This window comes from Herpailurus yagouaroundi, unplaced genomic scaffold (assembly GCF_014898765.1).
Source record: "Herpailurus yagouaroundi ecotype Mexico unplaced genomic scaffold, PumYag 189, whole genome shotgun sequence".
Lineage (NCBI taxonomy): Eukaryota > Metazoa > Chordata > Mammalia > Carnivora > Felidae > Herpailurus > Herpailurus yagouaroundi.
The window spans coordinates 1,502,739-1,527,284 of record NW_024412420.1 but is presented as its reverse complement, the minus strand read 5'-3'; the positions used below and the strand labels follow the sequence as shown (position 1 = coordinate 1,527,284).

The following is a 24,546-nucleotide window of genomic DNA, read 5'->3' as shown; positions in this document are numbered from 1 at the left end:
TGCTGGGGTGGCAGGGGTGGGGCAAAGGTAGAAGAGTCATCTGAGGCACCCCTGCAGTTGGGAACCATGATAGCAAGCTGTGCATCTGAAATTCTCACCAGAACTTTGATGCCTGGGTACTTTTGGCCACTCACCGAAACATCTAGCTCTTGCCAAGCTCTGTGCTCCCCCCAGTGGTCTGTCCCATGGGGTCCACATGCACATTTGGGGGCAGAGACCTGCCCGCCAGCTAAGCTCCCCAACTCCCAGCACAGAGGCTTTCACTAACCTTTCCAGGTTAGTGTCATGGCCTGGGCAAGCAGAGGAGGCCAGGTAGGGGTCAACTGGGAGCAAAGTCTTGGCCAGGATAGTGCCCAGTAAGACCCAGAAGGCCCTTCTGTCCCTCGACTAAAAGGGCAGTGGGTGCTTGGCCAACCCTTCCCATTAGATCAGTGGCTTATCTCTGCCCCATGAGAGGTTGGCTGCACATTTCTGCCACCCCTCGCCCACAGCATCAGCCTGCCTTGCATGGGAAAGCCTGTGCTGCTCGCAAGATGGAAAACTCAGGGGTTAATTACATTAATTAAGTATTCTCCTACTTGCTTGTTTATAGATCACCAACTGAGAAAAAAACTAAACAGACTCTGAGAAAATTAGAACTAAGAGCTGCCTGTCAGTTATATACCAATCAATCAGAAATGACCCATTGCTGGCATTTTCCATGAGGAACTATGATTCACAGAATTCTGATTTGCATACAACTCCCCAGAAATGGAATTTAGATATAAAAAAAGGCACATACCTGCACACCCCTCATCCCTGCTTCCCCTACCACCATCCACACTCTGAATGTTACATGTATGGCCTGGGCAACTGCATCTAGCAGCCTCTACCGCACCCATGCTCCACCCCACCCCATCCTGTACTTCCAGGGTACCGATGGGGAATGGAGAAGTGCAGGGCCTGTGCCCTGGCAGATAATACCAGGTCCCCAGGCTTCAGTTTACCACACACTTGAGCTAAAAATTTCCACATAAAACGCTTTTTGTGGGCCTGCCAGAATCAGATGGGGAAAGAATGAGTCTCAGCAGCGCAGATGGGGCGTCAGCAGCAGCATCCCTGGGGCTTCAGAGTCTCTCTGGCAAGAACCAGGTCCGAGGCAAGGCCAGGAAGGAGCTGCCATCCGAGCCAGAGTGAGGCCTTCCCTTCCAGAGGGCAGGGGCTGCCAGGCCAGGCAGACGGCATACTCCAGAGAGAGGCTTTGGAACCCATAGTGACTCTTTCCCAAGAAAGTTAACTTGCCTTATGCTCCAGCAAGGCCAAATTTGGGGAACCTGAAGCTGAAAGATTTGATCCAGCATCACTGTCCTTGTCATAGCTGCCACATTTAGAGCCTCCCATGTGCAAGGTGCCTCATGCATATTCTCTCAGTTAATTCTCGCAACCACAAAAGGTTTCTAGATAAGGAAACTAAGGCTCAAAAACTTGCCCAAAGTTACCCAGTTAGCAAGTGGGAGGGGAAGGATGTACATCAGAGGGACTCAGACTCTGGGCTCCTTCCTCCAACTGGCCCGGCAAGTGCCAAAGCCTGGAGCTGGATCCCCAGAGTGGATTCTCTAGAGCTCCATCCCTACCTAGCCCACCCCCAGCACTGCTCAAGGACTGGCTCTCAAGGCCAGGCAGTCTCTTTCTTACATGACCGAAGGGGTCCAGGTGGTTGTTTGTGAGTTTCAGCTTCTGGAAAGAGACTAGCTGCCGCATCCAGTGGGCCCCGGTGGCAGGAGAATCAGGGTGGACATAGAGCCTTCCTGGCATGGCGGGCTCAGCCTTCCCGGCCACCATCCTGCCAACAGAACAGATGATTACAGCAGTTGATTACTCTGGGGTCTGGAAAAGCCCAGATTCCCTGTCCCCTGTTAGAGCAAATCCCCATAGACTTGAGGGGGAAAGAAATCACTGCTAGTCTTATACTCTCAATTTCGGACTTTGTGAGTAGGAGTGTGGGTCAAAGGAGAGAGTGCTGAGGAGGAGGAGCAATTATGAACCTCTTTTATTTTACTGCAGTAGAAAGAGAAAGGGAGGGTACAGACAAATGTGATTATTTACTTCAAAGAATGGGGCTAATCACAAATATATTGTGGGGCGATTTAGGCACCTCTGTGTATGTATTACAGTTACAACTTTAAAATGTTATAAATTATATTATTTGGAGGGAGCTTCTCAGAAGACCTAGACAACTTTCAAACTGCTTGTCCCCAAAAGAGTGCTCACCCCCAAGGAAATTAATTGGTAAACCTCCCCTCAGCCAGAGCTTGCTCTGAATGATAATCCAACCCAAAGAGAGAAGAAATAGAAACATGGCCCTTGGCAAGACCTGGTCACCGAATCCAGCCTCCTCAGCCAGGTCTCTGCTGGCCCCACTACCAGCCTATGGTGAAGCCCACATCCTGGCTAGCTACTAATTCAGTCAATCCCTCTTTCTCCTTGAGCGCTGTCCTGGGCTCTGGGGGCAGACAGGGTACTAAGAAGGTGACCTTAGGAAAAGTAGCCTAGTGTTTACTTACCCAGCCCCTGTTTTGCCTTACAGCCCACTTGTTCCCCCCAGCCTCTTGCCAGAGGGTCCCATCATCCAACCATCAGGCAGCTGCCACTCACCCTGGATCAACAGCTTAAAGGGAGGGCTCATAGCCAGACAATGAGGAACTAAGTGGAAGAGCAGCAGAGAGATGTCACTGGATGTCTAACCATCCAATATCAAAGTCCCTCAAGCAAACAGCTCCCATCCTCCTCCCCAGTGCAGCACTACCAGAGCCTAAATTCATCCAGTGTTCGTGTTCATCTGTCATCCCACAGTGTAGTCACCAATCTTGTTTGCCCATGGCTGTAGGGAGAGAACAGCCTCGAAATCCACTAAACACTCAAACCCTGCAGCTCACTTTCAGCTGTAGCGGGTGTGCAGACATTGGCCGACCCTGCAGCCTCTGCAGGCTCAGCTCCCAAGACTTCAGATCTGGGCAATCATATGAACTAACTGGTGAGTCCCTGGACCAAACATCAGGTGCAGATGGGTGTGGTAAGTGGACAGAGCAGTTCAGAGAAGGCAGGTGATGTGAGGGTCCCAGGTTCTTACCATTTGTTGTCACAGAACTTGTAGCGGTGGTCATCCGCAGGGACGATGTCAATCAGCAGGATGTACTTGGTCTTAGGGTTCATGCCTGTGACTTTTACCTTGTAGCTGGGAAACATCCTCCTAGGGGAAGCCAAGGTGTGAGGCAGAGGCATAGACAGAGCATCAAGAGAGATGCCACCCAGGGGGGAGGGAACAGAAGGCCTTAAGAGACACCGGCCCTGATCAGAACTGTGTGACCTTGCCTCAGCCTCCCCCTACACAAGGGAAAGTTTGCACTAGCCGTTCTCTCTGGGTCCAGATAGCTTCATCTGGTCTGCATGTCTAGAAAGAGGGTTTACATGGCTTCCCCAATGCAATTCCCTCTCCCCAACAATTCCCTAACATTTAGGGCAACTGGTTGTAAGCAGCTAAAGCATAGAAAGTTCCAGGATCATGAGAGAGGATGTCAACACCAACCTGGCTGCTTAATTTCCCTCCTGCCCTTTGCCAGTCCCTACACAGCTAAAGTTCTGGGCTGCCATTACAGGGGGTCAGAGCAAAAGACTTCAAAGCCCTGTCGGTTGCTTCTGTAATCAATGGGGTATCTCCTCTGGGCCTTGTCTCTGTGGAAACCCTCAGGCCTGGAACCAACTCACAGAAAAACAAGAAAGTGTTGCTAGGTCTTTGGATTCTTTTGGTGTGTTTAGCAGAGGTGTTTAGCCATATGAAGACCTTGCCTGGGCTTGTGTATACTAACTGGGTACCAGGTGAAGTCAGTTCAGGAGCCTCATGGAGAAAAGCATGGATTCTAGAACCACTCTGCCATGGTCCACCAGCCTGGCCCACCCCTGACAAGTTTTGAGGCATTAGGCAACTTGCTTGGATCTCATTCTCTGTGCCTTGGTTTCCTTATCTCTAAAATGGGGATATTACTACCTATCTCATAGGTTGGTCTGTGGATTAACTGAGTCCATTTGTGACTATTACTACTGACTCCCACTGCATTCCTCCCTCCTCAAACCAGTGGATGACTTACCTCTGTGAAAAAGGACTCACCAAAAAAACAGGAAGTTTTCCAGTTTCTACAGCTCATGCTAAGACTATCCAGGACCCTGAGGCTCAGTGAATATTCTAGAGGCAGGCTTCCCCAGACCCCTCAACACACACACAGGTACAATAGCATATACACATACCTGCAGGGGCAGAGTTCTGCCCCTTAGTCATCGAGTCCCTGACACTGGACTTCTCCAGAGAGAGCAGACAGAACTTTACCACAATCCTCCTCAGACACCCCCACCCCCTCCTAGCTGATCTCCCACAAAGATGTTTCCCCAAGAGAGAGGCAGGATCCAAACCTAACTGAAGACAGTAAGGACATCAGGAACCAAATCCCCTGAGTTGGGAAAGTGCTCAACCAGTCCACTGAAGGAAAGCCTCACTAAGAGACCATAAGGGGAACCTCAAGAGAAGCTGTCTTAGACACCTCAGACCCCCGTTTTGTCAACATGGGTACCAGTTTACCAGGGTTTCCAGAAGGGATCAAGGCCTTTACAAGCAGGCAGACCCTACAGCAAGCCCAGGCCAGGACCCTGAGGTGGAAGGTTCATTTCTACCCCTGACCCAGCCCCAGCCTGTTCACCCTCTCTCTTGCAGGAGGCAAGGCCCAGGAGAGCACTGCAATGGGCCAGGGATGTGGGAGGTATGTGGCCATGTGTACGCTCAAGGGCACGTACTTGAGTACACGGTGGAGTGCGCATGTGTGCATGTGTGCGTGCCTGGAGGGAGGAGGGAAGTTCTAGCTGCAAGTCTAGGGACTTATAAACCGTGTGGAAGAATTTGTCTCAGATGTCAATTGAAAGCATTTTCAAATGTCCACCCCACCCCCTCTCCAGGAATGGGGGAAGTGAGAGGGCTCAGGAACCCAATCCTGCCTGCTGCTTACCAGCCCCTGCCCAGCCTGGGGGCACAGCTGGAGCCTGTACCACCTTCTTTCCTGGCCCAGCCTCTCCCCTGATAGGCCTAAAGCTGAAGCAGGGAAGGCATCAGCTGCCTCACTTCCCCTGCTCCCCGGGGAAAGGCCAAGAATCCTGTCCCCCTCCAGGTCACCATTTTGTAACTGCTACAGGAACTGCCACAAAATGGGGCAGCCCTGGTTGCCCTTGGGGCTGACCTGGCACCAGTGCCCTGCGCTTAGTCTGTTTCTCCTGTAATCACTCCAGGTGGCAACAGCAGAAGGCAGACATGGCTTCCCCCCAGGCCAGTATCCACAAAGGGGTCCAGGAAAAAATGTCCCGCTGCCACTTTGACAGTCTTCATAACCTAGGCTGAGAGGGGGATGAAGACCCTGGCCTTCCCCTTCTCCTACTCCTTACTACACTTCATCTCAGCAGCTCAGGAAGCCAGGCTAAGATCCACTAAATGCTTTTTAGAAGGCCTGTAAGTAGCCTGTGCTCAGCTCCCCAAGGCACGGAGCTGGTGTCCTAGGATTTGGTTTCACCCAGAAGCTGACTAAAGACTGGATTCCTGACCGAAAACACCTTCAGGGAGGTTTTGCCAAGAGTTGGGGCAGGGAAGGAAGGTATCTCCTAGCTTCTGCCTCCCCTGCCTACCAATCCCCCCCTTCCTAGGGGAGCTGCCCTTAGAAGCAGGGGCGGGGGATGGGATATCTGGTCTGAAAGGGGACGCTGCTCCAGGCTGAACTACTCAGGCTCAGTGAACTCCACTGCTTTCATGAGAACCTGTATCGGCTTTTCTGTCAGGGTCCAGTTTGGTGACTGCTTCTGAGAACACAGGCCCTGGGGACCCTAGGCACTATCACTGCCCCACCTAGGGGGCTCCAGTGGGATGAAGGGCACACCCTGTGGGGAAAAGGCTGAGTGCCAAGGGGAAGTGTATGTTCCACCCACCCCAGAAGCCTCCTGCCACAGCTGAAGGCATCTGCCCTTGCCCTAAAGTTGAAGCCCCAGGAGCAGCATGGGACCATTCATCAGGTGGGCATGACTCCTGCCACAGAGGCCAGGCTGGGTCTGGGAGCTGTGCCATCCTCTCTGGTGACTCTACACTATAAAGACCCTCTCTACTGAAACAGATGAAAAGGATGGGGTGAGATCAAGTTGTTTCTTTGGCTTAGGACGTAAAATGTACCTGAAAACCAACATCAATGGGGGAAATGAACACCTGGGGGAGCGGGCAGGAAAGGAGGGAAGGACTCTGAGCCGCCAGTGTCCCACTCTGCCCCGCCGCCAGCGCTGGCCTGGCCGGAATCCCTGGCTCGCCCGCCCCGGACACCGCGCGGCCCCCAAGCCCCGCGCGGTCGAGCCTTCGCCCCACCCTCTCCCTGCGCCCCGCGAGCCTCCGGTCCGCGCGCCTGACGCCCCCTCGGGGCTCCTGGACCCCCAGACAGAGGGGCGCTCCTGGCACACGCGGAAACGGCTCCGCCGGGGAATAAACAAGCCGCCCGCCCCGCCGGCCCGGGAGGAGATGAAAGCCGGGGGTTTCTCCTCTGATCACGAAACAGGCTCTGAAAGGATGCGGGCTGGAGCCTTTATCTACTTCATACTCGGAAATGGTTTTAGAATGAACTGCTAAGATAAGCTTCCTTGGACGTTTCTTCGTGTGGGAGGCCTGCGGGGCACGGGGCAAGGATTCGGGACCTTGTGATTTTGGCAACAACCCCTCAAATGCTCGCTGGTTGCTGAGTGGAGACTCGCAAGTTCAGCTGGTCTCAGAGAGCGGCGGGGGCTCCCGGCTCTCCGGCCAAAGCGATCGCCAAATTCCTGGCCCGACCTACTAGTCTCCCACCAATCCCGAATGGGGGTGCAGGGAGTCAGCAGGACGTAGGAAACCAGCCAGATTCTCTCCACTTGGCCGGACCCCCAAGTCCCCAACCCGGTTGCAGCCTGACTTTCTGTGAGGGCCTGGAAACCCCAGGAGCAGCTAGATGTGCCTTCCCTTAAACTAGACACAAAACCAAATAGAAGGGGTGAGAAGTCTGGAGAGGGGCTTCGAGGGGGGACAGGACTGGTGGGGAATGGGAGGGCACACAAGAGGATTCTGCTGTGTTTCTTTATCTGGGTGGTGATTTGTACTAGTGTATTCATTTTGTGGAAGTGTATAGAGCTGTACAATTAAGATTTGCTCACTTATGCAGGCAAGTTCCACTTCAACAAAATTGACATTGAAAATTATACATGTATATATCATATGTGGGTGTCTATACACACATGTATATACATACACCAGCCGTGGATCCCAGAGTCGGAAAGAAACCGGCTGCAGGCAAAGGACAGGGGTCCCCAGAAAACCCCACCATTCTTTCTATCCCTAGTGTCTGGGACTCTTGAGAGGGATTTCTGGGTATGTTGGGAAGAGGCTAAGGCCCGTCCACCAAGGCTGGGTTTGCTGGAGGGGTGGGAGCTGCATTGCTGGTGCTGCCTGTACGGAGACTAAACCTTCTAGAGCCAAATGATTTCTGAGAGCAATGGCAAAGCTTTGTAATTTAGTCCCAATTTTCTCTCTCTCTCTAACACGCACACAATTTTCTAATTCACTCAAAGCATTTTTAAGAAATATTTTCCCTGAGGTCGGGGGAGGGGGGGTTGCAAGAGTGAGGGTATATGGAATGGATGCTGTTTTGGAAGATCAGTTGCTTCTCAGATTTTTTTAAAGACACTTCCTTCTGATAGACTTTTGCTTTCAGAAAATACTTTAGAAAGAGATCAAAGGACTCTCTCCCCAACCCACTTTCCCAGTGTCTTCAACCCTTACTTGTCTTATCACCCACGCCACTGGGCTCTGACGCTCTGTATACAGAGCAAGGGCAATTGGCTTTGAAGCCCCGGATTAAGCCGGGCCAAATCCTTGCCTCAGAATAACAAACAATACAGGTTCAACAGGAGTTCTCATCGGTAGCTCATTTTTCAAACGCAAATTCACTGTCACTAACACAAGCAACATTGAACTCAACAGGCTATGAAGGCTGATAGTGGAGATTTATCTGGTGGCAAAACCATGACCTAGGAGTAGAGCAGTCAAATGGTTAGGAAATTTTCATTTTTGGGAGGTTTATATTTAAATTTTTGTGGAGCTCACTTTTATCTATGTTTGGGAGAAAATGCAGTTTCTCACATCTTTCAAGCTTGGCAGGGATGTGAAGGAGGTAGACAGAGGAGGGGTCTGGTCTCTGCAGTAAACAGCCTTCTGGGTGCAGAGGCCCCTGAAAGGGACAGAAACTGGCTGGGAGGATTCTGGCCTCGTTTTACACCTGACATCAGGGGTTACTGAGCATTCAGAAATTGATGTCTCCCAATGTGATTGGCATTTTAATCCCCAGATCAAATGGTTTGAGAATCCGAAGTCACTATCCAATGAAGGGGACTATCCTCTACTTTGGCCTTCAGACCTTCATACCTTCAAGAGCTTATAGGCAAGAGGCTTGTGACTCAAAGACTCAAACTAGCTTGAGAAACATTGTTCCCCTTGTTTGGGACCTGCCTCTCCCTCAGCCAGATAGCAAGTATCATGCCTCTAACCAACCAGGGGGGTCTCTAGGGCAGAGCAACAACCCCATATTGGAGGGCCCTGTATCTAAGGGGAATTTCTCAAAGTTGGGTTTTTTTTCTGGGGGTAGAGTATCATCTGCTTGGCTTGTGTGGACCTGGCAGCTGCTTAATTTTGCTTCTATCTATAAGAGCCAAGTGCCTTCCCTTCTCTGGGGTCAGCCTTATGTTCCCTCAGTTTACCAGCAGTCTAGGAATCTGCGATTCCAGGTTCAGGACAAGGGTTCAGGCCGTCTGCTGAGAAATGCAGGTGTTCCAGGAAGGGTGCCGGTAGAGACACAAAGAAGAGAACTGGGACTCCACAGGATGTTGAAGAACCACAAACCCAAGCAAAGCAAGCTGCCTCCTGTGGAAGGGAGGCGGTGAAGGGGGAGGGGGCCACTGGGATCAGAACTGAGAATGTGGTCTCCAAAGTTAGTGAGCAGCAACGCAGGAGGAAAGAGGGTCTGTGAGAACCATGGGGAGGGGCGACGAGGCTAGTGACTTTCTTAAGGACTAGACCTGGTGCAAGAATAACTTTCTGCCAGAGAAATGAAAGGCCAAGACCGTGATGAAACCATAAGTGGTCAACCTCATCACAGCCATTTAAAAATTATTGTCATCATTCCCTGAGGCGCATCTCTAAGTCTCCACTAGGATCAGGCACAGACATCCGCCTGAAGCTGGTCACCTCTGGAGGGGTGTGTGTGTGTGTGTGTGTGTGTGTGTGTGTGTGTGTGTGTTGGGGGAGGGAGGGAGGGAGGAGGACCCATACTGATGCAGGAAACCCCACTGAGGAGAATCACAAATGTCTTTTGTTTAAAACGGCAGAGGCCAGGCAAACCCGAAGAACATGCAGACCATTTATTTTTGAAAGACAAGAATATTTCTGCTGCCTAAAAAGGGAAATTCTGGATCTTTCTCTTTCTTCTTTCCATCCCTCCACCCCAGCAGTTCCAATAAATAAATTCCCTCTCTTCATACCTATAATCCAGTCAACAATTTATCATACACAGCTCACGTGACCCCCATTTGAGTCTCACAGTAACTAAGAAAAGAAGAATGGCAGGTAAGTCTACAGTCACCAGCTCTGTTTACCCCAGCACCATTGAGCCACGGGAAGTGTAGAAACCTGCCCAAGGGCACTCAGCTAGGAAGAGGCAAGGCTTGAGGGCCACTGTCTTCAGGACTATTCCAAGTGGCACCCTCTACCAGGTTTCCCTAATGCATCCTCCTTCCCCAGCCCCCAAATGCAGCAAATTCAGGCCCTGACATCCCCATGCTCCTTCCCCTGATCGAGGCTCCAGGTGGCCTTGCCACCTACCAGGGAGCCTGACCAAGTGCCCAGAACTTACCCCCAGCAAAACAAAGGAAACCTCGCAAGGTCTGCCAGTGAGCAGACAAGAAGGACCACAGCACCCCTTCACTACACACTGCAAAAGCTACCAGCTTTTTGCTTCTTTTCAACAGCTCACCGTTCTCTAAGCAGTTCAGCAGAGTTCTCTAAGTGTCAGACATTTCTCTAATTACAATTAATTTTGGCTCATATGTATGGCATGCTCATATGTGCCAGGAGCTAGGCTAAGTGCTTTACATACAACTGTATGTATTATTTTGCAGAGGGGGATGTGGAGAGGGCAGATACCCTGAAGCACCTTGCCTGAGGGTTGCACAGATGGAAGCAGCTGAGTGGAACTGGAAGCCACTGTGGTCTGACCCCCCATCCTGGCTCTTGAGGCTTCGCCACCTTATTTCTTCGAAAACCCAATTACGGGCCCACAGACATTTTTACACCTACCCTGTCCCCCAGGGACTAGAATCAAATGTGAGTAAGTGGGCAGAGGGCAGTTCCTACACCTGAACTTTCCAGCTTCTCTGTCTGCAGCAATCCCCCTACACTGATAACCGCTGGCCTTGCCATTCGAGCCCCACCTGAGACTCCTGGCCCCGCTGGCCCCAACGAATCTCTCATCTTGCCTGGTCTGCATCTCCCTCCTTTCCCCTTCTCCTCGAGACTCTCTCCCACAGACACCAGCACATTTTAAAGATGTTTCCACTTTATAAATCATCATCTCTGGCAACCACCCGAGAGTTGCTCCCCAAACAACACACACGCAGGGCCCAACGGTGCCTTCCCCTTGGCTGAGGTGGGGGGGCTGGCAATAGACGAGCAGCACCCCGAGGGATGAGAGGTTTCCTGGTTGCCACTGCCAGGAAAAGTTATGGAAGTAGGAAAACATGGTCCAGTCCCCTTCCTCCATCTGTTGAGGGTCATCTCCGGGTCCCCAATCAATGCGATCCTGAGAAACCAGGCAGGTCCCCAAAAGGAAGAGGACAAAGCAGCCCCCCTGGGGGCCAATAGTGCAGGGACTGGGACCTCCGGAGTCGCGATCCTTATTTGCATTTTATTTGCATAGCGCTACCCCTCCCATCCTTCCAAGTCTGGAGGCTCCCTGGAGGAGATGGATCCTCCGGTGAAGTTCTGCGGCCCAGTCAAAAGCCGTGGTAGGGCAAGGGGCTAAGACCGGAGTGGCGAAAGGAACTCCTGGCGCTCCTTTGGCAAGAGCCCGAGAGGACTGTCAAGGGAGCTCCTGGGGGATTCCCATCGCTCCCACCAGTCATCCCCATCCCCCAAATAAATGTCCCAGCGCTGACCTGCCCGCCTTGGTGATGATCATTTCGGTGCCCGCTTCGTGGAACTTCTTCCAGAGCTCCTTCTCATGCAGGCCCACCTTGATGTTCTCGATGGTCTAGGGATGAGACGGAAGGGGTCGGCCTGAGCCACGGCTCCATGCGGAGCCCACAGAACGGAGAACACAGGCCCAAGGAACTGTGCAGAGTCCTGCCAGCCCCCAAAGCCCATGCCTCAAGATTTCGTTTCATAAAATTATCCTGTACCACTGGTGAATTTTTCAAAATTTAATCAGTAGCTGAAACCCACTCCTTCAGAGCTGCACCTATAGATGGTCCGCAAAGGACACATGCTGACCGTGCCAGGGTAGATGACACACTACACAAACATAAACACTCCACGTGGCGGGACACAGCCACAGGCTTGCGGACACACACAGACACAGGAGGGACAAACGCCCCTGCGGCCAGACTCGCGCACCCTCAGACTCTACGCAGACCCACGCAGGCCGAGGGTGCGCACAGACGGATTCCTTTCATTTTGATCATCAGATTGTCAGTGTGACCCTCTCAGCGACGTCCCCGCGGCGGCTCCCGCTCGCACACGACCGGGATCTGTTCTTCCCTCCCGATGCCAGGCTTTCTTTCGCCCACGCCCTCTCAGCGTCGTCGGAGCCGGACACTTGGCCCGGGCTCGCCCCGCTGCCACAAGGCTCCCCTCCCCAGCCTGTCTCCTAGTAGCCCCAAGGGAGCGAAGCAGAAGAGGGACGAAAGGCAAAGAGCGGGAGCCCTGCCCAGCGGAGCAGAACGCGCAGTCCAGGACGCAGCCAGGTCCCCCGGGAAGCGAGTCTTGTCCTCAGTGGGGCGGATTGGCAGACGCAGGCTGCCCTGCAGACAGACCGACGCCCGACCTCTGCCCGACGGCCAGCGCGGCCCTACCTGCTCGGCGGCGGCAGCGGCGGCGGCGGCGTCGGCGCCTGGGCCCGGGGGGCTGCCGAGCGCGGCTCCGCTGAGTCCCGGCGCGGCCAGCGCGGGCTCGGGGTTGTTGGCGGCGTTGGAAGCGCTGGCCTCGCCGAGCGCCGAGCCCGGGGCCCGGAAGGCCTCCTCGCTCTCCGACAGGCCCTTATCCTGCAGCATCTCCTGCGGGCACAGCACACACCGAGTCACATGCCCAGGTCCACACTCGCCAGAGGCCCAGCAGCTCGCTCCAGCCCAGCCAGGGGACTTCGGGGCCGGGCGGGAAGGTCGCCCTGGCGCACGTGGACACCGCCCCCTTCTGAGCTGGGGGAGGGAGAAAATGCGGAGGGCAGGACCGTCGCCTCCACCGTCTGGGGTCTGGACTTGGGAGGGTCTGTGTGCGGTTCAAGGTCTGCCTGCCTCTGGGTGTGGGGCTGTGTGATGAGCAGGTCTGGGGGAAGGACCGCCCTCTCGGCATTGCCCCAGCTGCACCCCCAGTCCCTCCCTCCTGCTGGGCGCCAGGGGAGCCTGAGGCCTGGGTCTCTCTTCGAAGTTTCCTAATAATTGGGGTCCAGGCTCACTCTTGGCCCAGGGCAGCCAGGACAGTGAAACCAGGAGGCAGGGCCCAGGCTCCTGGGGCTCCACACCTGCAGAGCAGGGCCTCAGGCTCCTGCTCACCCATCTGCCCTCACCCACTCCCTTAGACAGCAGTCAGGTAGAGCCTCCCTGAGCCAAAGGCTTTCACTCCTGCACATTCCCACTCCCACAGACACCCTGTGTGTCATTCACACAGGTACACACTTCACACCCAGACACAAGCACCCACACAGAGTCTTCTAGTCACTCAAGCAGCCACACTGTCCCAGGGCAGCTCTGATTTAGGCCCTGAATTCAGCCAGCCCCCCCCCCCCCCAGCCTTGCCCATATATTCACATTCGCTGGCTCCCTCAGTCCAAGGGGCTCTGCTTTGGGGCAAAGGATCCAGACCCTTCCCAGCTAAGGACCAGGCCAGTTGGGTGGGTCCAGTTCACAGACACAACCTAGTCCTGCCCACCCCACCCCTCCCCCCTCCCCAGCACAGCTATCCTTCCCCAAGAGTCTAGAACTATCCACCAGGCTGTCCAAGGCTGCAGAACCTGCTTTTCCTGCCTCCATCATGGATGCAACCCTGCATTATATCTGCTTCTTTCCATCTCCCTGCTCTTCTCCCTTCTTTTGGGTCTGGTGCGGCTTTCTATGTGCCTGGCTGCCTCTCTTGTGGAAGAGTGTTCCCCCTTCCTCCTGTCTTTTCTGTTCTCTCCTGGATCTCCCTGAGCATCCCAAGGCCCAGGCCTCTGGCCATCCTGCCTACTGGTTTCCCCATCCCAGGTCCTAGACATCGGCTCCCAGGGCCTCACAAAGTAAACAAGCCAAGTGCAACAGAGGGAGATAAAAAAGGGGCCTGGGCCAGTAGGGCTGGGAAAAGCCCATAAAGATAAAGCTGACAGCCCTCCCAGTCCTTGGTCCACAGGCAGCAGGAAACAAGTCTTGCCCGGCATGGCCAGCCCCAGTACCGGCCTTGGGCCACGTGCTGGTTCCAGCGGAGCCTAGGAAACTCAGAGCCCCCAGGCAAGGGGACATTGCACGACCAGGGTAGTTGCACGCCCTGGCCCAAAACGCTGGTCCGGACTGTATCTGGGGTCAGAGGGATGGGCGCGGGCCATCGGCTGGTCACAAGCGCGGCAGACCACGGGGGCAGGAAGACGCGCCGCCTGGCGCGATGCTGTTTTGGCCACCGGGTCCTCTACGGAGCACTTGTCGCACCCGGAGCCGTGCAGGGCCGCCTTCTGGCTCATGCCCGGCACTCTCTGTCCTGGGCACTAAGCACGTCCGCGGCCGGCATCCACTGACGCGGGTCCCACCGCTCCCACCTGGACGAGGGCAGCGTGGTGCTCTCCTTCCACTCCGCGGGCTTCACCTCTTCCTTTTCTCTCAGCCGCGGAGACACATCTCGACATCGCGACAGCTGGCCCTCGCCCTCGATGGGGCTCCCCCCTAATTTCCTTTCCTTCCCTCTGGACTGGCCCAGACTGGCCGTCCCCTTCGTTCCCCTCGGACCCCGAGCCTCGGCGCACTGTACAGCCGCGTTTCACATCAGCCCGAGCCCGAGGGCCGCAGCCCATCGCGCTCGCCCCTCTCGCGGACCCCTTCGCGGACGCGCGGGCCGGCTCGGCGCGCTTTCGCTCCGTCCGTCGCTTTCAACCAACTCGCTTTCTAAGGAGAACAGCATTTTTCTCTTTAAGTTACTGGTGATATTTTTCTTGCACTGGGGAAATTAACATTTTGTATTATTTTAAATATTTTAATTATCTCTATTATGAGAGCAGTATTCGGGTCAGCTCGATAGCATTAAAAATATCACATAAATTATTAGAATCTTTTATTTTTAACACTGTATATTTAAAGTACTGGTTTGATTTGTTAATTCATCATTATTAAATATGTTGTTGCTCTCTGGTCTCTGCTCCATCATTCTAGGGCTTCCTGGTACATTAGTGACACAGTTACTAATATCTAGGTAATTACTAAATATAGTATTCCAGCAGGTCATGTTAATCTTTTGTTATTTTAATTTTTATTCCGTACCCCTAAAATGCTTCTGTTGCTGGCTCCTCAGTCTCTGTACTTTGTCAGTTTCAATAACTCATTATTTACCATAACTTGTAATATCGTTGTTCTCAATATAGATGTTAGTTTTCTTCACATCTTTATAATACTTCTTGTTATTTTATCATTATTTGTTTTGTTAGAATTGTTCACAATACTCCAGGTATTCTTCATCACATCGTTACAATATCTTGTTACTTTGTCATTATTTGTAACGTTACAATCTTAATTCGCTGGTTATTTTTCATCACATCATTACTCCTTGTTACTTTGTCATAATTTGTGATATTGCTGTAGTTCTTAATACTCTGATTATTTTTCATCACATTGGTACGATACTTCTTGTTACTCTACCATTATTTATAATGTTGCTGGGACTATTAATATGTTGGTCATAAATTGTCATATTATTTCAGCAATTCTTGTTGCTGTCTTTGTTTATATTAGCATTGCTCTAAAGATTTTGGTTAATATTTATTATAATAATTCATAATAGTATCAATAATAAATTATATATAATACTCCATCAATACTACTAATATTAGTATTTCCCTTAATAGTGTTTTTAATTGTTTACCCTTTTCCTACAGTTTTATCATTTGTTACTATTTCCTATAGTATCACTATTGATTTTATTTTATTTTATTTTTACTATTGATTTTAATACAATGGTTCTTATCACATTGTTCCTATACTTGGAGTTACTTTGTCTATGATCCTTTTAAGTTTGTGATTACAATTTTCGCTTGGTTCTGAAAGTGACTATTATTTTACTGTTGTTTTAAAGTGTGAGTGCTGTATTAGTTTTCCACTTAGCCCTGTTTCTTTGGTAATTGCTCACATTCTGATACTTCCTGATCATTGATAATTATTAATACATAATAATGCTCCTTGCTTTAATTTTGACGAGCCCGTTGCATCAAAGGCTCTGAAGTCCAGGGTTCCGATCACACATTTCTTCATCGATATCGCCTCAAGCACCCGGGCCCTCTTCCTTGGCCTTTCTTATTCTGCAAACACCAGTTTCAAGACAACGTTCCTCTAGTCGCAACTTAACCATGTTCTTTTGGCTCTGGCGCTGTTGTTTCTTTGCCCTTGGGTCCCTAGACCCAATTCATCCTGTTACTCGGTGGAGATGAGGGCTCGCGCCCCAAACCGCTGGAAGTAGGGCCGAGGCGGCAGCCTGATCTGAAGCACATCGCGGCACCATCCTGCAGCCTTGCCTTTCCCTGAGGTTCTTACCCCCGTGCCGTTACTCGCCTCTTTCCCAGTTCACTCTCCTCAACCCTGCAGCCTAACGCTGGGCTCGGGGTGGCCCCTGTCCCGCACGCCCGGCTCACCCCCATCCCCGCCGGAACCCACACTCACCCTAACTGCGCTGCAGCATGCGGAGGCGCCTGCCGCCCGAGGTTCACTGCAGGCTCGGGTCCGAGTGGCACAGGACGGCCTGGGCACCGACTCGGGGCCGCTGGGTCAGTGTCCCGTTGCCCGCCGCGCCCTCGGGGCCCGACACATCCTGACTCTGGAGCGGGCCCTTGATCTCCGAGGCTGCACTTTGGGGCCTCAGCTCCCTCCTCCTTCCTCCCTCCCTCCGGGGCCGCCACCCCCCTGCGCTGACGTCGCCGCTGTCAATCAGTCTGCGCCCGCCGCCCCCCGGGGAGGGGGGCTCTAGGGTCCCTTGGCTCCGCGGCCCCAGGACCCCGAGCCCCGAGCTGGCCGCGCGCTCCCCCACCGCGTGGCTCGGTGCCCTCCCTGCGGCCCTCGGCCCGGCAGGCCTGGCTGGGACAGGGATCCCCGCATGGTTTAGATTAGAGGGGCGGGAAGAGGCAGAGCGGCCTGGCGGTGCCGCACGGCTCGCACGGAGACTCGACAACCAGGACCGAACGCCCGGAGCCGCAGCGCGGCCCGCACACTGGGGCGCGGCCCGGCCCGGCCTGGTCGGGCCGGGGGCCCACTTGCAGACAGCCGCCCTCCGCCGAGCCCCAGGCCGCGGGCTCCGCGCCCGCACACCCCGCGGTCCGAGACCCGCTCCCAACGGTGCACGCAGCGGCTCGGTAAGCCCACGTCCCGGGAGGCAGGCGCACAGCGCCCCACAGCCCCGCACTCGTCCACAGACCATGCCCCTCACACATTCTCACACCTACGCGCTCCGGCCCGCGCGCTCCTGCTCCCGGGCTCTGGGCGCGGGCGCGACGGCCAGGGCGCGGCCCTTCTGCTCACCGGCCCCTGCTTGTCCCGTCCAGGCGGACAGCGGCCGCCGGACCCGGCCTGGCGCGCCTCGGAGTCGGCCCGCGGAGGTCACGGGTGAGGGCAGGCCCTTCGCTCAGGCGGGGAGGAGGCCGGGCCGCCAGGCCTGAGCGGCGGCAGCGGGGAAGTGCCGGGCCGGCTTCTGAATCCGAGCCGAGGCCCAGGCTTCAAGGTGCCAGGGCTTGGCAGAGTCTCTGGGCGAAACTGCAGCGGTGAGGGCCAAGACTCCGCCAGCAGCCTCAAGATCCCAGAAAGCTGACGAGGAAGCCCAATCCCTGACCCAGTCTAGGAAGCTGAGACCACTGCACTGGGAGCTACCCGGCCTCTGTGCCTCAGAAAGTCAGAAAGTGAGGCCCCCTCACTGCCTAGACCTCCCTGACCAACCTCTGACTCTCCACTCCCTCTGTCTCCACTTACCTCTATTTCTTTATGTCTGTCTGTACCTCTCCACAGGACCCTTGAGCTCCACAGGCAGACAGAGCCGTGTGGACCCCAGTCCATGCCCAAGACTCACAGCCTGTTACATGCCCAGAATACTGAGGCAAGGCTAGGTCTGCCCACCTATCCCAAAGGGCCCGGAGTCCCCTGTCAATAGAATACCCAAATTAGCTCCTTGCTCCTCAGCATGGGCTGCATCGTTTCCTCCACTGGTGCCCCCAATAGTTCCAATCAGCTTCTGTTCCTATCCAGATTTTTACCTCAAAATCAGATGGAAGGAAATAGGACAGGGAAATTCCTTCCTTGGATGGATCTGTCCCTTTTCTAATGCTAGGAAATGGAAAGCCAACATCAATGCCTCTCCCACTACCCTGCACTCAAAGGAGGAGGCAAAATACCAACTCAGAAAAGCCAGCTGCTGCTGTCAGGAGCCTGGGAACCCATCTCCACAATGGGCTCACTGCTCAAGAATCCCTATCACCCTTAGCAATACCAGATTCCACTACCCCATCTTCCCTGCACAATTTGATGGAATCCTGAACCAGGAAGGGGAAGTAAGGTCTAAGGGATGGAGAAGCTTAATCTTCCTCCAATCCTGCCTTCTTCTGGAGTGGAGAAAGGAAAGGCCCTGGTGTTTCAGAGATGCCTGGGGAGTCATGTTTCCTGTGTTAGGGAGGACTGGATGACATGTCTCAGCTTCTGCTCCCAAGCCCCCTCCCATGCCCTCTCCAACAACCTGTAGGGAAATCCCTTGCAAATAAATAGTGTACAGACTAACGAACCAACTACTGTATGGAATGGTGAACAGGGAGGGCAGTGAATCACCAGATACCATGGGAAGACTACATTTAGGCCAGACTCTGGAAAGAATTTGTTGACAATCATTGGAGGAAGTTCGTAATGAGACCATCTAGTGTTGCTCTTTAAAGAAACTAGAATGGAGACTTTCTGTAAGTGCAAGTCTTTCTGGAGATTCACAGGAGATACTCCAAATCAGTATCAACTAGTTCATGATGACATGGAAAAATGAGATATGCAAGGGACAGGCAAGGTTTTGGCAATGAAAAGGAAGGGGCAAACCAGCCAGCAAGTAAGAGAGAAAGGGAGGTTTTGTATACACATTCCCTGTTAGTAGAATGGAATTCTTTCTTTCACTGATTAACACATACATTTCTTTTTAATGTTTTGACATCTTTGAAATTTTGACATCTTAGAATCAAAGGTATTTAATTCCTTGTAGTGTTGTAGTTTAATTGGTATTTTTTTTCCTTCTTAGTAGTACATAAAATAATAGGAAATGGGCAGATAAATGGCCTGTGGGAGGAAAGAAAAAGACCAGTGTTTTTGTTTTTGTTCTTCCAAAATGGATTTGAGGAGTTCAAAGTATAAAAATTCTCCTCAACTAGCTAAGCAAATAGTTGACCATAACCAAGCATCTATCACACTGGCTTGGGTTGGCTGAGGGGAAAGCCCTCAGGTTTGGTGTCAGGCTCACCGTGGTTTTGAAACCTGGCTCATCATTTAGCAACTGTGTGACCTTGGGCATGTCCCTTAACACTTAAATAAAATGGAGATAATCACATGGACCCACTAGCTTATTGTGAATTTTGGCTAAGTTAATGCATATAAATTCCTGACAGGTGGTAGGATAGCTAATATGTTAGTTCCCAAGTATTTCTAAAATTTCTTTTATCCCACTTCTTTTCCAAAAAGGCTTGAGGTGGTTTATAACCAAAATAAGCTAATAAAAATACAAGTATAAAGGTGAACTAGGATCAAGGAGAAAGAATACATGCTATCACTAAGCGTTGACAAAGTTGCTATAATTGAGAACAAAATCTGGCTTATCAGCAGCAGGGCAAAATGTAGTTCTCCATTTCAGAAATGTGGAAACAGTATGTTTTTGGTGAAGGGTGGGGAACAAACTTTCTCCTGGCCCTAAATTTTAAAGTAGTTTCTTTTGTCAACTTTTATTCTTATGTCTGTATAGTGCCTTGATATTTACGAAGTGGTTTCACAACTACTATCTCATCAGATGCTGTATTAATTCCATTTTATCTCCATTTTATGGATTCATTCATCCAAAGTCCTTACTATGCTTACCATGTAAGTAAGTGCTCACTATGTGTCAGACACATAAAAAGGAAAGGCCAACTAATTGGTAAGTTTATTAGTTCTATTAGTTAGTCAACTGATTGGCTAACCAATTACTAACTGCAAATTCACTAATGAATAACCTGCAAACTTACTAATTAATCAACCCCAAGGGGAGCAGGGGCTGCAGGATAAACCTGAGAATCCCAGTCAGTGCAGTAACGTGGCTTATCCAGAGGGGAGGGGAGGCTTGTTGAGGATGACTACTTCAGCTGGCTCCACAGTGTGGTGAAAAGCAAATTACAATTAAAAAATTTTTAAAAAAAGAAAAGAAAAGAAAAGCTTTTGGAGTATTTAGTAAATACCAATGTCAAGACCCACCCCAGACCCACTGAGTCAGAATCTTTGAGGATAGGATCAAAGCTGAAAATCACTTCTGTAGGTCAATCATGGAAATCCTGTTCCCTGCTTTCCTAGTCTCTCTTGTAGCTAGCAGTGGGCACATGATCCAATGTTGGCCAATGAGGCCTGGGCAGAAGACTGGCAAGAGGAAGGTTGGGAAGGAATTTTTTGCTTTCTGGATGAAGGGGAAAACATAATCTTTTCTCCTGTAGATGAGATCCTTGGCATTCTCACTCTCTAGAGACCCTGATGCAAGGATGAAGGCCAATACGCTAAGGATATCAGAACAAAAAGAAAGAGCCTGGGTTCCTGATGGCATCACTGAGCCAGTAGACCAGTGTCAAACTGCTTCTTATAATGTGAGAAAAATAAACCCTATTTCTTTGCATCGTTGTTAGTTTGGGTCTCTGTTACTTACAGCCAAATACACTCCAGAGACATGTGTAAAGGTCCCAGCTCAGTGTTGAGTGAGTCCTTAGGCACTCCATAATGACAGATACATATCTGAACGTGTGTCCTTGTGCATTTGCACATACCTTCCCATTCAACTCCAGGACACAAAATTCCTCCACATCCCCTTCCCAGCCATGTTATTTAGTGCGTGCTATGATCTAAGGCCTGGGGGTCCTTAGTAAGTCCCCAAAAGGGAAAAGATGGGTGAGGAAGCAGGGAATTCACTTGTCCCCTATGACTTTATTGTTACCGAGTAGCCCCAAATCTTGGTTCTAGATTTTCCAGCCCACATCCCATTGGGTTTATCGAGCTAAGGCAACTGGAGTAGTGGAAGCAGGAGCTTGAGCTCCTTCTGGAAATTGGAGGATGGAGCAAGGGGAATGGGTAGTAGGTGGCAGCTGCTTTAGGGGCTTTCCCTCCTACCACAGGTGCAGTTCTGCTCACCTGATCTCTCACCCTGGCCTCCCGGGCCTTCTCCCACAAAGAGAATTAGGGAGCTTCCAGTGAGAAGAAACTGAGGACTGTGCTGCTCTGATCCCTGCTGGTCTGAGCCCCCTCAGGACTGAGGACAGAGGTAGTGATTTACCAATAGCACAGGCGAGTCCCTCTTATAACTCTCAGTTGAGGCACTACAGAGATAAGGAATGAATGATCAAATTTGCGTTTTGTATAGTCAGGGCTAGCAATCTAGGCCTTCTGTTCCAGAGCCCTTATCCATTGGTGGATTCTCTGCAGATCAGACTTTCTCCATTACACTACATGCTCCTGCACTGCTACTTCTTTCCATTTCCTCCAGTAAGACTTCTCTGAAATACACACTTATTTTACTACCTGTCTGAGGAAGTTATATCTGCTAGGGTCATATTGGGTAAAAAATATTCCTAAGTCAGAGCATCTATTGCATTATCCAACCTCCCTTTTCTTTCCTCCTCTTTCTGCCCTCTATTCTTCCCAAGCACACACTATCCAAAACTGGGTCCCCAAGGTTTTTTTTTAATTTGGGTCCTCAAGTGGTTTTTTTTTTCTTTTCCAAATGTTTATTTATTTTTGAGAGAGAGAGAGAGGAGAGAGAGAGCACAAGCAAGCACACAAAAGGTGAGAAGGGGCAGAGAGAGGAGGACAGAGGAGCTGAAGCAGGCTCCATGCTAACAGCAGAAGGCCCTATGCGGGGCTCAAACTCACAAACCGTGGGTGAGATCATGACCAGAGCTGAAGTCAGACACTTAACTGATGGAGCCACCCAGCCACACTGAGTTTTTTTTGTTTGTTTGTCTGTTGTTTTTTTTTTTTTTTTTAATTTTTTTTTCCAACGTTTATTTATTTTTGGGACAGAGAGAGACAGAGCATGAACGGGGGAGGGGCAGAGAGAGAGGGAGACACAGGATCGGAAACAGGCTCCAGGCTCTGAGCCATCAGCCCAGAGCCCGACGCGGGGCTGGAACTCCCGGACCGCGAGATCGTGACCTGGCTGAAGTCGGACGCTTAACCGACTGCGCCACCCAGGCGCCCCATGTCTGTTTGTTTTTAATTAATTTATTGACTTAGAGACAGAGAGTGAGGTGGGGAGGAGCAGAGAGAGGGGGACAGAGAGAATCCCAAGCAGGTTCAGTGCTGTCAGCTTGGAGCCTGATTTGGGGCTCAGTCCCACAAACCATGAGATCATGACCTGAGCCAAAATCATGAGTCAGATACTTAACCGACTGAGCCCTTTGAATGAGGGGCTGAAACAAATTAGGATTCAAGAATGAAAGAGTACACGAGCTACCACAGCGTCCTTGGAATTTGAGTTAAAAAACCTAAATGCAGGTCATCAGCAGGCTGTTAACAGAGGGACCTACAATATGATCTGCTTTAAGCCTGTTTCCTCACCTGTAAAATGAATTTGATAATAACAGCCACCTGAAAGGACAGTAGAAAGTATCTATTTATCATATAGATAATTGTGCTTGAAGGGCTCACAAAAATAGCTAATGTTTATTGAGCACCTACAATGTGTCTGACAGGAATCTAAGAGCTTTATGTGCTTAACCTCATTTCAACCTTACCACCTCATCAGGTGAGTACTATCATAGTCCTCATTACAACAGATGAAGAAATTGGGTAATATACCCAAGGTCATACAACCAGGAAATAAAGTCAGGATTTGAATCCAATTAGTCTGGATCTTCAGTGACCATGTTTTTAAATATGCTGCTCTATGGTCATTTAACCTAAGTTCATTTCACTTGTTAAACAAGGATACTAATACCTCCCCCACTGGGTTGTTGTAAGAGTGTAAAATACTGCCTGACACATAATAACACTATTCTCATTTTTGTAAACAGGACTCTCCCAAGGTCTCACAGTAAGAAAAGAGGTCATTGGACACCCAAGGCTCAAGAGCCCAAGAGCTTAGCTATCATTATTGTTTATTTTCTAAAAAATAAAATACCTACCTAGTTTCTCTTAGTTTCTCTTTAAAAAACTAAAGACTTAGTTTCTCTTTAGACTCCCCAAAGAAAGACAATACATCCTTCATGGTCCCAGAAACACCATGCTCTGCCTCCCACTGACCCCACCAACCTGGCCACTGGAAGAGTCAGCAGGACTCATGCAAAAGGCTGCTCATTCACCAGGACACTTGGTAGTGGAATGGAGAGCACTGGATACACAGACTGTACCACAAACTTTTCTTATGCAAAGACCATACTGATGGCCCTTTCTAGCTGGTAACACCATATTGGCCAAAAAAAAGGCAGTGTTCACTAACCCAGGCACAAATGGGGATAAAGATAAGTGTGCTTTCATCTGAAATAAAATCCTCTATAACAGGCCTTCTTCCTTGCTTCCAAGATTCATAAACTCCCTCCACCTAGCTAATGTTTGGGAAGTGCCTCCTAACATCTAGCTTCAACCCCTATTGCTGCAGTTGGTCCTTTCTCTGTCTCTAAGGAATCAGAGGCATACTGGGGCTCTGTTAACTGGTCGGACCTCCACAGTAAGTTTCCATTCCCTCATTCAGCCACGGAAGCTGGGCGGATGGAGCTATGCAAAGAGCCCTGAGCTTGAAAGCTATGCCAGCACTGGCGCTGAACAGGGCACAGACCCCGTGTGCATTTCTGGGAGGCAAGGCTGTGGCTCGCCTAGAATTCAACAGACCCTAGAAGGGGAGGGCAGGGAGGAGTCCCCATGCTAGACCCCCATGTCCCTGTATTTTCTGAATGAAGTTCCTCCTTTGAACACGTCCCTTTATTTATTGGGTCTCATTTAACCTCAGCCTTGTCCTCCTGAGGTCATTATTTGGTAACTGTCACTCAGCCTGCTGTGGCATTAACTTCATAATCCTATTGATTTCCTTCAAGTTATTTGGGGGTTTTCTCGACATCTTCCTGGGCCTGTAGGAGCTCATTCCCAGTTCTGCTCATTCCCGAAGAAGAGGCCCCAGGCCGTTAAGGATTTGCCCAGAGGCCCGTCCTGGGCGGGGTTCCTTGTTCCAACCCTGGCCCTTCCCAAGATGCGAGATTTGGACTGGCGAGGCCGCCTTGGTTGCTTAAGTGTGAAGTAAAGCGGCTAGGTGCCCACTACCACCTCCAGGAGCTTCCTGAGTGGCTACTGAGGCTGTCCTTCAGCTCAAAAGGCCTGGGCTTCACCAATCACAGCTTTGCTTGGCCTGGAACCCCGCCCCATACTCCATCTTGGATCCGGAGGGGTAAGGGGCCCAATCACCACCGGATGGGCGGGGGGGAAGCGGGTGAGGGTGGGGAGAGGTCGCCGCTAGTGCCCACGTGGCCGCCGACCTGTGCCTTCCCGCCACCTGCGGCCGGGGCCTGGCCCCTGTCGAGCTGCAGCTGCAGCTCCCAGACACCACCCCAGCCCGTCGCCAGGGGATTAGTGTCTGTCTGTGGGTTGGGACAGCCTCAGTGGGGGTTGTCCTGGCCCAGACGAAGGCTCCCTTCACCCTTCTCCAGGAGTGCCTTCCCAGAGTCCAGTTTGGGCAGAGAAAGATTGTGTTGGGGGTCTGACAGCCTGGGGTGCTGATCTCTCCCAGAGCTGAGGTGTGGGGTGACAGGAGTC

The 24,546-nt window shown here is 51.5% G+C and overlaps 1 protein-coding gene across 2 annotated transcripts in view; it reads right to left on the bottom strand.

Moving 5' to 3' along the window:
• Nucleotides 1-16,397, bottom strand: part of TBX4 (T-box transcription factor 4) — a 31,337-nt gene extending 14,940 nt beyond the window's left edge. The window contains exons 1-5 of one of the 2 annotated variants that reach the window (XM_040496924.1): nucleotides 16,228-16,397; nucleotides 12,196-12,396; nucleotides 11,281-11,375; nucleotides 3,110-3,229; nucleotides 1,675-1,822 (exon numbers count right to left, since the gene is read on the bottom strand). In XM_040496924.1, the coding sequence (XP_040352858.1) occupies nucleotides 1,675-1,822; nucleotides 3,110-3,229; nucleotides 11,281-11,375; nucleotides 12,196-12,393 (561 nt within the window). In that variant the 5' untranslated portion in view covers nucleotides 12,394-12,396; nucleotides 16,228-16,397. The remainder of the gene's footprint in view (nucleotides 1-1,674; nucleotides 1,823-3,109; nucleotides 3,230-11,280; nucleotides 11,376-12,195; nucleotides 12,397-16,227) is intronic. The other variant, XM_040496923.1, reaches the window with a different exon arrangement.
• Between the last annotated feature and the right edge of the window lie 8,149 nt (nucleotides 16,398-24,546).